The sequence below is a fragment of the Thunnus albacares genome, chromosome 13 (genome assembly GCF_914725855.1).
Source record: "Thunnus albacares chromosome 13, fThuAlb1.1, whole genome shotgun sequence".
In the NCBI taxonomy this organism is placed as follows: Eukaryota; Metazoa; Chordata; class Actinopteri; order Scombriformes; family Scombridae; genus Thunnus; species Thunnus albacares.
In genome coordinates, this window is record NC_058118.1 from 31388964 (window position 1) to 31405015 (window position 16052).

The following is a 16052-nucleotide window of genomic DNA, read 5'->3' on the forward strand; positions in this document are numbered from 1 at the left end:
GTCAAAGCCGTAGCTAACAGAGCTACTGATTCGGCGCTAACGTAGCGTAACGATGTGATGTGCTGCCCCCAGCTGGTTCGGAGTATGAACCGCTGGATCCTACATGTTGCACCTTTAAAGGGTTTTAACAAGATAACTGAACTTTTCTTTGTGGAAAAACTGTATCAGACACAAATTATTATTCAAAGTTAAGTATTTTATATCTTAATGTTTCTCTACGATGTGTGTTTAACAAGCTGATTAACAGCCGACCTGACACTTTGATACGACCGTTGATTATTAGTTTCACACAGTTGAAACTAATAATCAATATAAACAAGTTTAAACTGTTTTTAAATGTATTTTTTATTCCAATCTGATGCAAATAGATTATTGATAAATATCAGAATTAAGCTATTTATTAATTTTAGCATCATATTATTATATACTATCACCTGAACCAGTCCTGATACTGATGTAGATCAGTAACAGTCCTGATACTGATGTAGATCATTAGCAGTCCTGATACAGATGTAGATCAGTAACAGTCCTGATACAGATGTAGATCAGTAACAGTCCTGATACTGATGTAGATCAGTAGCAGTCCTGATACTGATGTAGATCAGTAACAGTCCTGATACAGATGTAGATCAGTAACAGTCCTGATACAGATGTAGATCAGTAACAGTCCTGATACTGATGTAGATCAGTAGCAGTCCTGATACTGATGTAGATCAGTAACAGTCCTGATACAGATGTAGATCAGTAACAGTCCTGATACAGATGTAGATCAGTAACAGTCCTGATACTGATGTAGATCAGTAACAGTCCTGATACAGACGTAGATCAGTAACAGTCCTGATACAGACGTAGATCAGTAGCAGTCCTGATACTGATGTAGATCAGTAACAGTCCTGATACTGATGTAGATCAGTAACAGTCCTGATACAGATGTAGATCAGTAACAGTCCTGATACAGATGTAGATCAGTAACAGTCCTGATACTGATGTAGATCAGTAACAGTCCTGATACAGATGTAGATCAGTAACAGTCCTGATACAGATGTAGATCAGTAACAGTCCTGATACTGATGTAGATCAGTAGCAGTCCTGATACTGATGTAGATCAGTAACAGTCCTGATACAGATGTAGATCATTAGCAGTCCTGATACAGATGTAGATCAGTAACAGTCCTGATACAGATGTAGATCAGTAACAGTCCTGATACTGATGTAGATCAGTAACAGTCCTGATACTGATGTAGATCATTAGCAGTCCTGATACAGATGTAGATCAGTAACAGTCCTGATACAGATGTAGATCAGTAACAGTCCTGATACTGATGTAGATCAGTAGCAGTCCTGATACTGATGTAGATCAGTAACAGTCCTGATACAGATGTAGATCAGTAACAGTCCTGATACAGATGTAGATCAGTAACAGTCCTGATACTGATGTAGATCAGTAGCAGTCCTGATACTGATGTAGATCAGTAACAGTCCTGATACAGATGTAGATCAGTAACAGTCCTGATACAGATGTAGATCAGTAACAGTCCTGATACTGATGTAGATCAGTAACAGTCCTGATACAGACGTAGATCAGTAACAGTCCTGATACAGACGTAGATCAGTAGCAGTCCTGATACTGATGTAGATCAGTAACAGTCCTGATACTGATGTAGATCAGTAGCAGTCCTGATACAGATGTAGATCAGTAGCAGACCTGATACTGATGTAGATCAGTAGCAGTCCTGATACAGATGTAGATCAGTAGCAGTCCTGATACAGATGTAGATCAGTAGCAGTCCTGATACTGATGTAGATCAGTAGCAGTCCTGATACAGATGTAGATCAGTAACAGTCCTGATACAGATGTAGATCAGTAACAGTCCTGATACAGATGTAGATCAGTAACAGTCCTGATACTGATGTAGATCAGTAACAGTCCTGATACTGATGTAGATCAGTAGCAGTCCTGATACAGATGTAGATCAGTAACAGTCCTGATACAGATGTAGATCAGTAACAGTCCTGATACTGATGTAGATCAGTAGCAGTCCTGATACAGATGTAGATCAGTAACAGTCCTGATACAGATGTAGATCAGTAGCAGTCCTGATACAGATGTAGATCAGTAGCAGTCCTGATACAGATGTAGATCAGTAACAGTCCTGATACAGATGTAGATCAGTAACAGTCCTGATACAGATGTAGATCAGTAACAGTCCTGATACAGATGTAGATCAGTAACAGTCCTGATACAGATGTAGATCAGGACCAGTCCTGATACAGATGTAGATCAGTAGCAGTCCTGATACAGATGTAGATCAGTAGCAGTCCTGATACAGATGTAGATCAGTAGCAGTCCTGATACTGATGTAGATCAGTAGCAGTCCTGATACAGATGTAGATCAGTAACAGTCCTGATACTGATGTAGATCAGTAGCAGTCCTGATACAGATGTAGATCAGTAACAGTCCTGATACAGATGTAGATCAGTAACAGTCCTGATACTGATGTAGATCAGTAACAGTCCTGATACAGATGTAGATCAGTAACAGTCCTGATACAGATGTAGATCAGGACCAGTCCTGATACAGATGTAGATCAGTAGCAGTCCTGATACAGATGTAGATCAGTAGCAGTCCTGATACAGATGTAGATCAGTAACAGTCCTGATACTGATGTAGATCAGTAGCAGTCCTGATACAGATGTAGATCAGTAACAGTCCTGATACAGATGTAGATCAGTAACAGTCCTGATACTGATGTAGATCAGTAACAGTCAACAGATCAAGTTTTTCTGGCACCAGTCCTGATTGATTATCTGTCAATACCGATCAGATAGACTGAAATAAACAGCTGTAGCCTGAATTGATCTTTATGTTTCTTGGTGTAAATCTATTGATCGATCTGATGTGAACGACAGTCGAAGACGTTGATTGATCCTCCAGAGAGAAGACGTCTCACTCTGACTGAAGCTTTAACGAGCCGGACGACCAACGATGAACCAGACTGTAAAAAACAGACGTCGACTCATTTTATGTCGACCGATTAATCGTTGCAGCCTTGTTGCCTGTTTTGTCCGTTAATGTATGGAAGCCTAAAGGGGACTAAATTAAAATCTAATTCCATAATAGCATTATCATTTTCCACAGATGTACAGTATGTTATTAATGAGTAAAAATCAAAATAATAAAGCAAAAATCCAATTGTTTATTTACATGTAAATATAAATGTAACAGACTGGTTCAGTCTTTGAGAATCAAATATCAAGATCTGGTTTTATTTACAAATTCTTAGAAAATTACATTTTAATTATAATTGTGACTTAAATATTGATGCATAAATGGAAAAATCAGGTTAAATTGTTTATATCACATTTTAATTATTAAAGAGTCTCCATTTTTATTTTAATACACATTTCAATATAGTCCCCTACAGGCTTCCGTAGCCCCTGTTTGAGTTTCTTAAACACAAGGAGCCGGGCCCCTGTTGACCCCTCGTTCCTCTCGCTCACTCACTGGGACCAGTATCCCTCTGCTGGGATACAACATGACCAGTTAGTTTCAGCTCTGATCTGATTGAACACAAACTAATAATTCAGGAACACTTTGACCCACAGAAGCCTTCAGATCAGGAAATAAAACCAGATCTCATCGTTTAGTTAATTAGAGCAGACTGGGTCATCTGGAGACTCTAAAAAAACTGAATATTGTTGAAATATTTGTAATAAAAAAGGGAAACAGATCTGTGATACAATGAAAAATCCTACAATTAACAATTTCACAATTGTCTTGATTCATCTGATAATTGTTTAGTCATCATAAAATCAGAAAATAGTTAAAAATTATCATCCAACCAACACTTCAACAACGATTATATCATGATCAATTCATCTATAGATTATGTTCTTGATTAATCGATTAGTCATTTTGTCTAAATAATGTCAGAAAATACTGAAAAACGCCCGAAAAGAGTCAAAAATAATAGAAGTAACATAAGTATTATGAGCTTGATGTAGTTAAAGTATTGCAGTAAAAGTACATAAGTAATATGAGCTTGATGTAGTTAAAGTATTGCAGTAAAAGTACATAAGTATTATGAGCTTGATGTAGTTAAAGTATTGCAGTAAAAGTACATAAGTATTATGAGCTTGATGTAGTTAAAGTATTGCAGTAAAAGTACATAAGTATTATGAGCTTGATGTAGTTAAAGTATTGCAGTAAAAGTACATAAGTATTATGAGCTTGATGTAGTTAAAGTATTGCAGTAAAAGTACATAAGTATTATGAGTTTGATGTAGTTAAAGTATTGCAGTAAAAGTACATAAGTATTATGAGCTTGATGTAGTTAAAGTATTGCAGTAAAAGTACATAAGTATTATGAGCTTGATGTAGTTAAAGTATTGCAGTAAAAGTAGTGGTTTGGTCCCTCTGACTGATATATTATTATATATGACATCATTAGATTATTAATAGTGAAGCATCAGTGTTAGAGCAGCATGTTACTGTTGTAGCTGCTGGAGGTGGAGCTAGTTTACACTACTTTATATACAGTTAGCTAGTTTAGTCCATTGGTTCCCAACCTAGGGGTCGGGCCCCTCCAAAGGGTCAGCAGATAAATCTGAGGGGTGGTGAGATGATTAATGGGAGAGGAAAGAAGAAAAAACAAAGTTCTGATACACAAATCTGTTTTCAGTTTTTGGACTTTTTCTCTAATCTTTGATTTTTGCTGAAATATTGGATCATTTGAACATTTATTGAAATGAAAGCATGTGAGAAGTTTAGAGGGAAAAATCACTATTTGGTGGAGCTGTTAACAACTCATAGACATGTGAAATGTGACCCCGACTACACACTGCTTTTTGTAAGACGTCAGAAGCCAAAAAGGTTGGAAACCACTGGTTTCATCTTTAACTATGTGTTGTATTTACAGCACTAATCGAGCTGCAACGATTAATCGACGGACAGAATTTATTCACCAACTATTTTGATAATCAATTTATCATTTTGAGTCATTTTTGAAGAAAAAATATTAAAATGATCAGGTTCCAGCTTGTTAAATGTGAATATTTTCTGGTTTCTTTCGTCTCTGTGACAGTAAACTGAAGATCTTTGTGGATAAAACAAAACATTTAAAGACGTCGTCTTGGACTTTAGGAAACATTGATCGATATTTTTCACCATTTCTGACATTTTACAGACTAAACCACTAATTGGGACAATAATCATTGGTTGCAGTTCTGTGTAGCAGCTTCACCTCACTTATAAACCAGCGTCCAACACTGTGATGCTACAGACGGCGTTACGCTTCCTGACAGTATCCAGATGAAACATTTAGTCCATTAATCTGTCGAAAAATAATCTGATTCTAGTTTGATAATTGATTAATCGTATCCAGAAAAAAAAATAATACAAAGTACAATATTTCCCTCTGAAATGTAGTGGAGTAGCATCAAATGGAAATACTCGAGTCATGTACAAGTACCTCAAAATCATACTTCAGTACAGTAATTGAGTAAATGTACTTGTAATGTCTAGTATGACATACTTATTTAGACATATTGATGGAGAATTTTGGCTCCTATAAATAAGGTCAGATGCCACAAACGCTTCATATTCTGGTTTTAGAGCTAAAAAAAACATCTTAGTGTTCCTGTTTGGCTAGCATGACATTTGTTGTGGTGAAGTGATGCTGTTTGGGGGTGATGTGGAGGCCGCTGTGCAGCAGAGCCGCCTCTCCGGCCGCCTGAGGCCGCTATGCAGCCCGACCAGAGCCGCCTCTCCGGCCGCCTGAGGCCGCTATGCAGCCCGACCACAGCCGCCTCTCCGGCCGCCTGAGGCCGCTATGCAGCCCGACCAGAGCCGCCTCTCTGGGTGCCTCAGGCCGCTGGGCATCTCCGGCTGCTGCTGCTGCTGCTGCTGCTGCCGCTGCTAGCTTGTGGCTAACACATCCCATTGTTTTCAATGAGGGATGCTAACACGCCTAAATAGCGGTTTCCCCGGTTGGGCGCAGAATAAATGTGAGTTTGTCATTATGAGAATCTGACAGCAGCTTCGTGAATAAAACAGCTCGTAGTTCAGATGTGGAATAATAGTTACATCACCCAACAGTTAGCTAGCTATAAATAATATGTCATCTCGTTATTACTCTCAAGGTCGGCACAATCAATTCAGCCATTTTGGTCGCTGAAACCAAACTAGCTGGCTGAATATTGAGCCTCCTCCTCGGCCTCACGGGGTCCAGTGTTTCGGGCCGGTCGGCTCCGCGGGGCTGCGGGGCCAACAGGCAGCTACACCGGCCGCCTGGCAGCATCCCGGGGCAGCAGCAGCAGCAGCAGCAGCAGCGAGCTAACGGCGGCTAACTGACCGAGCTAGCTGACCGAGCTAGCAGCGTTAGCCGCCGTGATTTCACAAACAGTAAATATCAGCCGGGATGTTCTGCTGCACCGCCCCTCCTCCGGACCGCTGCTCAGAGCGGATTTATGAATAAACCCGACCGCCTCACAGGCCAGCTCACACGGAGACTCTTGTAATACAACATCGGTGATAATAACGGGGTGATGATGAGCGTGTGGCCGGCCTGCGAGCTTCTCTGAGCAGCGTGTGAGGAGGAAAACACGGCGGGATGCTGCGGGATGGACCCGCTAGCTTCCACACACGGAACCACAAAACAAGCGGGCATTTTTTGCGCACTCACAGCCGGGCGGCATGCTTACCGTGTCGGACAGCACCTCCGGGTGACGGGGTGATGCTGCAGCAGGCTGGCAGACAGCGGCGGTGCTCGGTGTATTGACCCAGTGTTATTAAAGAGCAGGACGCACCGCTCCGCCCGCCGCCGCCGCTGTCAGCACCAAACCCACCACAATGAATTAAAGTCTGGATCTAACCGCACGGAGCGGGCGCTGCGGGCTCCGGGACCAACCTAAACATCGGCTGTAATCAATGTCCAATGTCTCCTAATTATTAAAGCATAATAATACAGATTTCTGCGTGCACACGCCCGTGAGCGGCAGGCATTCATAAATAACATTTACGGTGCCAGGCAGGAGGAGGAGGGGCGGTGCTACACCTCATCACCGAGCTCCGGCACCTGCTGTTTATTTACACTTAACGCTATTTTATTATATCAGCAGCACAAACAACTGCATATTATAAAAACAACAATCTCTCTTAAATAAATATAATTCAGCAAGTGTCAGAATTAGCCCCAAAATGCTGAGGGATGATGGGAGTTGTAGTTTGAAGCCCGATCAGAGCAGCTTGTTTACAGCAGCAGGTCTGCGGTCTGATCTGTCTGTCTGTCATTCCTGCGGTTATTATTCCATCTGCAGACGGTGTGTTGAGCAGGAGAAACGATGTACAAGCATCGCAGTTTAAAGGACAAACACACTGAAAGTGATTATTGACCGTCAGACAGTTCAGACTGATGCTGAGAGGCTGCAGCAGCAGCAGCAGCAGCAGCAGCACACCATGTGGACGGAGGAGACACCAGAAGCATCCAAACAGCCCACATCAACATCACTGACTCATTTAGGTCTTTAAAAGCCTGTAAATGCAGGACAAGAATCTCAGAAAGTTGGAAACATAATGTGAATTTAGTGGTAAATGTAATAATTTAAAGGATACACTCACTCTTAAAGCAACAGTCAGGAGTCTAAATGAACATTAAAGCTGTTTTTTCTTGCTGTAATCATTCCTCCTGTTCATACTGACCATTAGAAGATCCCTTCATAATGACCTTACAATGGAAGTGATGGAGGACAAAATGTATTTCAAAGTTTATCTGAAGCTAATATGAAGCTTCAGCGTCCAAAATGAGTCAAATCAAGTAGATATCTTTCAACGTTACAGTCTTTTTAGTGCCAAAGTTCCTCTTTTTGTTACTATACTTCCACCTGCAGCTCAACAGGGAAACACTGTCCGAGGAAACACAAAGAGGGAATTTGATGGTAAAAAGACTGTAAATGTGTCAGATATCCACTTGATATGACGAACTCAGACTGATGAAGCTGAATAGAAGCTTCACACAGACTTTTAAATGACAAACTGTGGATTTTATCCTCCATCACTTCCATTAAAGCACATTTGAAGGATCTTTTAATATCCAGTATGAACAGGAGGAATGATTACAGACACCTGACTGCTGCTTTAACACAGGCTTTATGTGAGTAACATGAACACGTCCCTTAAAAAGTAATTTAATGGACAATTTAAAGGGTCAAACACAAACATCCTCTGCTTCATATAATTAATTGTGTCTGACATGTTATGACCACAAAACAGTTCAGGTACCTTGTTGAAAATCTGTTCTTCCCTCATTTAAAGTCCAGATCTGTGAATATATTTAAAGTTGTGATGTCATAAATCCTGCTTATGTATTTTTTTTTTTTATTACCTCGTTCTGTCGTTTGTTGTGTTTTATATGGATATGGTTGGATTGACCGTTGGACGAATACACTTTTAGAAACTGTGGAGGAAGAATCTGAATTTATAACACTTTATTTACATCTTTATTAATGATTTTTACATCTTTCAGCTTTGCTTTCAAAGCAGCACAAAACGACAAATTGAGAAACACAAAAAAAAAAAAGTAAAAAAAAAAGAAAAAACTCACAACAACAGAAAGCGACAGCCTTTTTCCCTCCGATAAACAAGGTGTGTTTTTTTTTTGTTTTTTTTTTTTAGAAAAAACATGGCGGTGCAGAGGAAGAGGAGGAAGAGGAGGAAGAGGAGGAGGAGGAGATGGACAGCAGAGTACGAAGGTGAAGGTGGACCAAAGATAACAACAACAACAACAACAGCCTACAGACAGGCGATAAAGTGACCAAATGTTCAGCAAAAATAAATAAATAAATGAGATTCAAAAAGACAAAATAAGTGACTTCAAGTACAAAAAACGAGCAGCTTTTCCAGCGGTGCAGAGACGTGACGCAGGTGAGAAGAAGTGCTGCATCGGATGCAGTTCAACAGAAACAAAGTGTCTAAACTATCGCTCCGGTCCAAAAACGTCCCAGCTGTCCTCCCTCTGCTCAACGCCACGACGCCTTCAAGAGCAGCCGGGAAATCTCAACACCTCCAGGGTGCTTGAAGGAGAGGAGGAGGAGGGCGGGTCCTCTCAGCAGTTCGAGGGGTTCCCGGACCAAATCGCATCCCTGCTGTCGTTATAGTAAATCCTCAGTGATCTTAAAAAGACAAAAAACGTATACCGGAAGCGTCGACTCGCTCGGGGCGGGGAGGGAGGGGGGGGGGCGACGTTAAAAGGTCCAGACGTCACATCGAGCTTCCTTCAAGGTGATGACGAAGGTGTTGAAGATGTTGACGGACGTCTGAACCTTGCTGGTTTAACGGAGCTTATTATGGAGATCCGCTGATGATCAATATGGATTCCATAAGAGCTGATCAGAAACCATCGGGACCTGCTGGTCGTCACAGCCGAAATCTGCCGACGAAAAACAAAAAACCAGGAAGGTTAAAACTTCTGCTGCTGGTCATCGAATCTCACACACAGAGACAAAACCAACCAGATATATCTTTATATTACTCATTAAAAAAACATGTCCGCCGCTGAAAACACACCAACAAACGCTCCATTTCCTGTTTGTTAGTTACAAACTACACAACGATTAGTAAAGTCATCTATTAGTCTCAATTATTTTACTGGATTTACTTTTATTTAATCTGACTTGTTTTATCACCTTGTGAAGCACTTTGTAACATCTGTTGTGAAAAGTGTTACATAAAGACTAAGTCCAAATTCTGGTTCCAGCTTCTTAAATGTGAATATTTTCTGGTTTCTTTAGTCTCTGTGACAGTAAACTGAAGATCTTTGAGACATTTAAACATCATCTTGGACTTTAGGAAACATTGATCCACATTTTCTGACATTTTATGGACCAAACAACTAAACGATCTTCAGTATGAACCAATGAGCTTCCAGCTGAGAGCCAGACAGGAAGGAGGAAAGTGTTGAGAGACGGACCAACATGTTGGAGGTTAAAGAACATCAAACCAAAACGAACCATCAAGTTGACTTTGAACATGAAGAATGTTGTTTTCAGGGTCGGATGGATCTGAGTTTAGTTTTAGTATTTAGAGATAATAATAAAAAGGTGTCGACCTGCCCTGAACGCGCCGTTTCTGATGTTTTCTACCTTCTCGTCAGTATTATAATAACTTCTATTATATTATTTCTTATAAATCAAACGTCATGTTTCTCCATTTAATTCAATAAAACTCTGTGTCTCCAGTGTCACGGACATGTTGTTTTCACCGTCTCACCGCGGGCGTGGTCGGCCTCCAGCAGGAGGCGGAGCCAGTCGGTCATGTTGTTGGCGGTGGTCAGCTGACTCCTGAAGGAGTAGCTGAGGCCGGGAGGGGAGCGAGGAGGCCGATGGGACCGGTCGGGTTCCTGCAGGAAGAGAACGGGACGATAAAAAAAAACATCAGATAGACACATTAATACTTCACCAACACTTCACCATGGCAACGCAGTGTGACAGTATAAAGCCAGGCAGCCTGTTTTTGTCTTATCAATCACCTGATCAACTATCAGTCCGTCGGACGACTGGTTGGATTTCTGAGCAGTTCTGAGCTCAGATTTCCAACATGGCTGCCGTCAGAAACAAGCTGTTAGCTAATCTATAAAAACAAGCCGTCGGCATCGGAGCGGGTGTGGCTACAGGTGCAGCAGACGGTGATGTCACAGTGTACCGACACACCGTGGAGTACGCTGTGACATCACTGAGTTAAACCACTGAGTTTCTCTTAAAGCAGCTTAATGACTCATTAAAAGGGAAACCTCGACCTGGATCCTGTTTCCATCTTATTGTGTCTACAGTGTCTGATGGGGACGGGTCCAGTACTGAGTGCGAGCACCGCAGCCGCAAACGGGTCGCAATGTAATCTGATCACGAGATTTCAGAATGAGACTTGGTTAGAAACAGTGAGAAAGACATTTTATTTCTCTGTATGGTCTCTTCCATGATGTATTCAGACACTTAGAACAACAACCCGTCAGCGGCAGAAACACTTTTACTGGACGGACGTTAATGCGGCGCCATCGCTCCAAATTAAATTATTAACCTGCAGCCTGCGCTCGCAATACAGGAACAGTTTCAAACATGATTGTCCCCGTTAGTCACATGGTTTCCCTCTAAAGAGTTCATATTCTGCTTTTAGAGGTTTTCTGTTATTTAAATGTTCTGGTGTCGGATGTTTAACAAAATGCTGCCTGCAAGTCAAAAATCAGGGCTTCAACCTGCGGGGACTTTTTCCTTTAATCTTTGATTTTTGCTGAAATATTGGATAATTTGAATATTTATTGAAATCTTCATCTGAAAAGTAACTAAAGCTGTCAAATAAATGTTATTATATTTCTGTAACTGAATTAGTTCAAACCATAGACTGTATAAAAAATATGGACGTAGTTACCGTGACGACACCCGTTGGTTTCTGAAGAGCGGTTTTGAAGCTCAAAGTGAGCCGCTCCGGCCGTCGCCATCTTGGCAGTGCGTGACGCTGCCTAACTCCCAGCCAATCAAAAATGGGCAAAGAGGCGGGCCGAACGGCTGAAACAAGCCACCTAGCGGCTGGCGGACCTGTCACTCAAAGCAGCCATGTCCTTCATTATGCAGAACTTTACGGCTTAATAAAACTTAAACAGGTGAGTTATAAAAAAATTCACCCCCCGTACAGTCGTCATGAAAGAGGAAATTAGCTACAGAGACCAAAACCGTTGTTTGTACCAGGCTGTAAACATGTTTATTTCTGCTGTAAAGTTGGGCATTTTAACATGGGGGTCTATGGGGATTGACTCGCTGTTGGAGCCTCAAGTGGTCGTTCAAGGAACTGCAGTTTTTTCATGTTTCAGCCCCGGAGGTTCCCGCTTGGATCAAACCCAGTAAACTGGTGTCTTAACAACAACCTGAGAGCTTCCAAACCTGCAGAACGGGTTTCGGTTGAGATCTCGTCGTTTAAATAATAAAACGTTTACCGGTGACAGCGGGACGCTCCAGGGTCCCGGCAGCTCCAGCGACGTGTCGGCACGTGACAGCGGAGACACAGAGGAGGCCTTAGAGGCTGCCGGAGTCTCCTTCTCTCTCTGCTTGTCTCCTCTGTCCTCGCACAGGTCAGAGGTCATCTTCGCCAGCTGGCTCTGCCTGCCACAACCACATTTCATCTCACTTTAACAACAAACAAGCTGAAAACATTTAAAGCTGCAGTGGCTGATTTTTGGCCATTAGGGGGCAGAAGTGAGCAGCCTGTACTGGGAACCAGTCTCACAGAACTCTGACCTCTGAACATAAATAAAAGCGAGCAGGAACGGAAGGTGACAGGTGAATTGTGGGTACACCTACAGTTGCTCCACCGGGTCCGGAGCGTCGGCGGCGGCGGCGTCCGGCTGGGCGTCGGTGGGCGGGTCCCACAGGTGCAGCGCTCGCCTCCACAGACGCACCTGCATGTCCCAGGAGCGCCGGCTGTACTTCCTGTACTTGTTGGGAGTGGAAGGGTGGAGCTTCGGATCCCTCAGGTGTCTGAGGAAGAAGAGGAGGGTTTATTGATTAAGTGCTGATTAGTTATTGATTATTCTATTGGTTTCAGACACTCACTTGGGGACTTGCTGCAGGTAGTTCTGGTAGCCGCTGGTGTTTTTTCCGTACTGGATCTGTTTCTGCCGCCGCTTCAGAACCGCGGCGTTGGTCTCGGTGTTGGCCGGGTCCGGGAGGCGGGGGTAGCAGCGGCCGAGAGGAGGCCTGCGGGGGTCAGAGGTCAGAGGTCGAACAAGAGCTAAAAAATAATGAACCGAGTCCTCTCGCTGTTATATGATCTAGAACGTGTCAGACCTCTTGTCCTGATCGTCCGTCCCCACGGCAACGCTGCTGGTGGACACTTTGAGGATGCAGCGCTCCAAGATGGACGACCTGAAGGAAACAAACACCAACAGCTGGTCGTTCATGTGTATATATAAAAAAAAAAAAAAAACAGGTTATTATAGTTTTAAAAGTCTTTACACCGGCTGCTTGTGTTCAAACAACAGAAGAAAACCTTCGATGATGCTCCGACACTTTATATTAAAAGTGTTCCTATTATTTTGTCCCTTTCATGTATGTTAATGGAGTGGACAAAATATCAGGAACACCATTTTCAACATAATGAACTCCAGTTCAGCATCTATGACCTCAGTAGTAAACATGTATGTAAATATGTGCCGGACTGTTGACTGTTGGTATGCTAGCTGTTTCCCTCTGTTTCCAGTCTTTATGCTAAGCTAAGCTAACTGTCGGTGTCAGTCTGACTCATCAAGAAGAGAAGAGCAGGAACGCCACGTCTCTAAACTAAACGTTTTCTTTGTTTCTGCTGATGTCACATCACTGGACATCCGTTTCCGCTCACGTCAGAACAGTAAAATAATTTGATGTTAAGTTATAATAAGTTGTTGTTGTTGTTGTTGTTGAACCTGCGAGGTTTGTTGCCGGCGGCTCGCTCTGCTCCTCGCAGGCCGCCGCTGGCAGCAGGAGGCGACGGGAGCGGAGACGCGTTACTGCAACCAGAACAACAAACATTTATTAATTATCAGAGCAGAATAAACGACCTCACATGCAAAAGTAAAAAAAAAAAAAAACACTCAGTCAACAAAAGCAGAAGAGTTACAACGTCAGGAACAATAAGAGAGATGATCAATAGTTATGATCAGTGAAACATGCAGCGTTTAAAGATATCACAACATTTTATATGAAGATTCATCAATAATGAGAAGCGTTTGTATGTTAGAGACGTCTTGATGGTTGAACTGGTGTGTTTCTCACCTGACCAGACTGTCGTAGACGGAGCTGCAGCCGGGGAGGAGCCACGGCTCGGGGGCGGAGCATCCGGCCAGCAGCGGGTCGGGGAGGCCGTTCCACATGGCCGCCGACCAGCCCTTCGCACAAACACACGACCGCGGACTGAAACAGAAGCTGAAGAACACAAACACACGATTAAAGTCACGATATAAATAAACAGCGATGAAAAAGTACTTTACTGCAGTAAAAGTACATAAGTATTATGAGCTTGATGTAGTTAAAGTATTGCAGTAAAAGTACATAAGTATTATGAGCTTGATGTAGTTAAAGTATTGCAGTAAAAGTACATAAGTATTATGAGCTTGATGTAGTTAAAGTATTGCAGTAAAAGTACATAAGTATTATGAGCTTGATGTAGTTAAAGTATTGCAGTAAAAGTACATAAGTATTATGAGCTTGATGTAGTTAAAGTATTGCAGTAAAAGTACATAAGTATTATGAGCTTGATGTAGTTAAAGTATTGCAGTAAAAGTAGTGGTTTGGTCCCTCTGACTGATATATTATTATATATGACATCATTAGATTATTAATAGTGAAGCATCAGTGTTAGAGCAGCATGTTACTGTTGTAGCTGCTGGAGGTGGAGCTAGTTTACACTACTTTATATACAGTTAGCTAGTTTAGTCCAGTGGTTCCCAACCTAGGGGTCGGGCCCCTCCAAAGGGTCAGCAGATAAATCTGAGGGGTGGTGAGATGATTAATGGGAGAGGAAAGAAGAAAAAACAAAGTTCTGATACACAAATCTGTTTTCAGTTTTTGGACTTTTTCTCTAATCTTTGATTTTTGCTGAAATATTGGATCATTTGAACATTTATTGAAATGAAAGCATGTGAGAAGTTTAGAGGGAAAAATCACTATTTGGTGGAGCTGTTAACAACTCATAGACATGTGAAATGTGACCCCGACTACACACTGCTTTTTATAAGACGTCAAAAGACAAAAAGGTTGGAAACCACTGGTTTCATCTTTAACAATGTGTTGTATTTTAAAAGCTTGTTATATTATCCATTGTGTCAAATCTTCATCTGAAAAGTAACTAAAGCTGTCAAATAAATGTAGTGGAGTAGAAAGTACAATATTTCCCTCTGAAATGTAGAAAGTAGCATCACATGGAAATACTCAAGTAAAGTACGAGTACCTCAAACTGTACTTCAGTACAGTAGTTGAGTAAATATAGTTTATATGTAGTTATTTTCCACCACTGTCTGCAGGACAGGTTGAGCAAAAAAAAACCCAAAAAACCCACTTGGAAACACCTTAAACATCACTTAATATAAAACTCAAGAGTCTTTTAAATCCAAAAGGGTTCAAGATAAATTTGAGAGAAAAGTAAATAAATTCAGATTTTTCTCTTTATTTTCCTCAAAGGGAAGTTTGATTTGCAGCCAGTTAAATAAATTAACTGGTTACATTTCCATTAAAAACACAAAGTTAATCAAAATCCATTTGTTTTTCTGAAAAAGCCAAAATTGTGTATTTTTATGTTAATTTTCCTGTAAAATACTGAAGTCTGAAAACTAAATGTTTCAAAATATTAATAATTCAGAAAGAATTAAGGAGTTTAATGACGTTTGTTTGTAATTTTGTCACCAGTTACTCGTTAACTACATTTCCCATGAGTCTTCAACCTGTTTATCTTTTAAACGCGTCATTTTATCTGAATCATTTTAATAATATTCTGACAACAAGCACTAAATGTTAAAGTTGAGCAGAATCACACAAACCTGCTGCTTTGTTATCCTTCTAGAAACATACAAGTACTTTTAAAAAAGCCAGAAACAGTCAAACGTGTGTTTATGTGGATCGACAGGGAGAGACTCTCGGAGTATTTTACAGATGCTCCAGTACTTCAGAGACGTGTCAGCAGGTGTATTTGCGGGTATTTCCCGGGTTTCCTGTCTGAACGGTACCTGAATTAAAACCCCCTCTCTGGCTGCTGTTACACACCTGGAGGAGAGCAGCGGGCTCTGCGCTGCTGTTTCCACTCTGCTGCTGGACATGTTTGCAGTTTTGAGTTTTGGCGCCTTCACTTCAGACGGACAGACGCCATTATTCCGCTTTCACAGCTTTTTTAATGAGCCGCACCTGCAGGGGGCGGGGCCTACCGCCGCCACCGCCACCGCCCGCCTCACCTGCGCCGCTTCCGGTCTAAAAAACCCCCTCCAGTCGCCATTATCACTGTGACGTCACTAACGTAATTAATAAAGCCCCAAATATACATCAA

The 16052-nt window shown here is 41.7% G+C and overlaps 1 protein-coding gene across 1 annotated transcript; it reads right to left on the reverse strand.

The window, feature by feature from the left end:
- Positions 1-8470: 8470 nt before the first annotated feature.
- slbp2 (stem-loop binding protein 2) lies at positions 8471-15919 on the reverse strand. The gene is made up of 9 exons (XM_044370155.1): positions 15776-15919; positions 13793-13942; positions 13444-13527; positions 12830-12907; positions 12596-12739; positions 12344-12520; positions 11980-12145; positions 10266-10395; positions 8471-9426 (listed from the first exon to the last, which is right to left on the reverse strand). Exons 1-9 carry the CDS (start codon positions 15826-15828, stop codon positions 9362-9364), a joined length of 1047 nt encoding a protein of 348 aa, XP_044226090.1. The 5' UTR covers positions 15829-15919; the 3' UTR covers positions 8471-9361.
- Positions 15920-16052: the final 133 nt, after the last annotated feature.

Coding starts and splice junctions, on each gene's coding strand:
- slbp2 (XM_044370155.1), bottom strand. CDS start 15,828: ATGTCCAGCAGCAGAGTGGAAACAGCAGCGCAGAGCCCGCTGCTCTCC. Junction 13,943..15,775: donor AGCCCGCTGCTCTCCTCCAG/GTGTGTAACAGC, acceptor TGTGTTCTTCAG/CTTCTGTTTCAGTCCGCGGT. Junction 12,146..12,343: donor CCGGACCCGGTGGAGCAACT/GTAGGTGTACCC, acceptor TGGTTGTGGCAG/GCAGAGCCAGCTGGCGAAGA.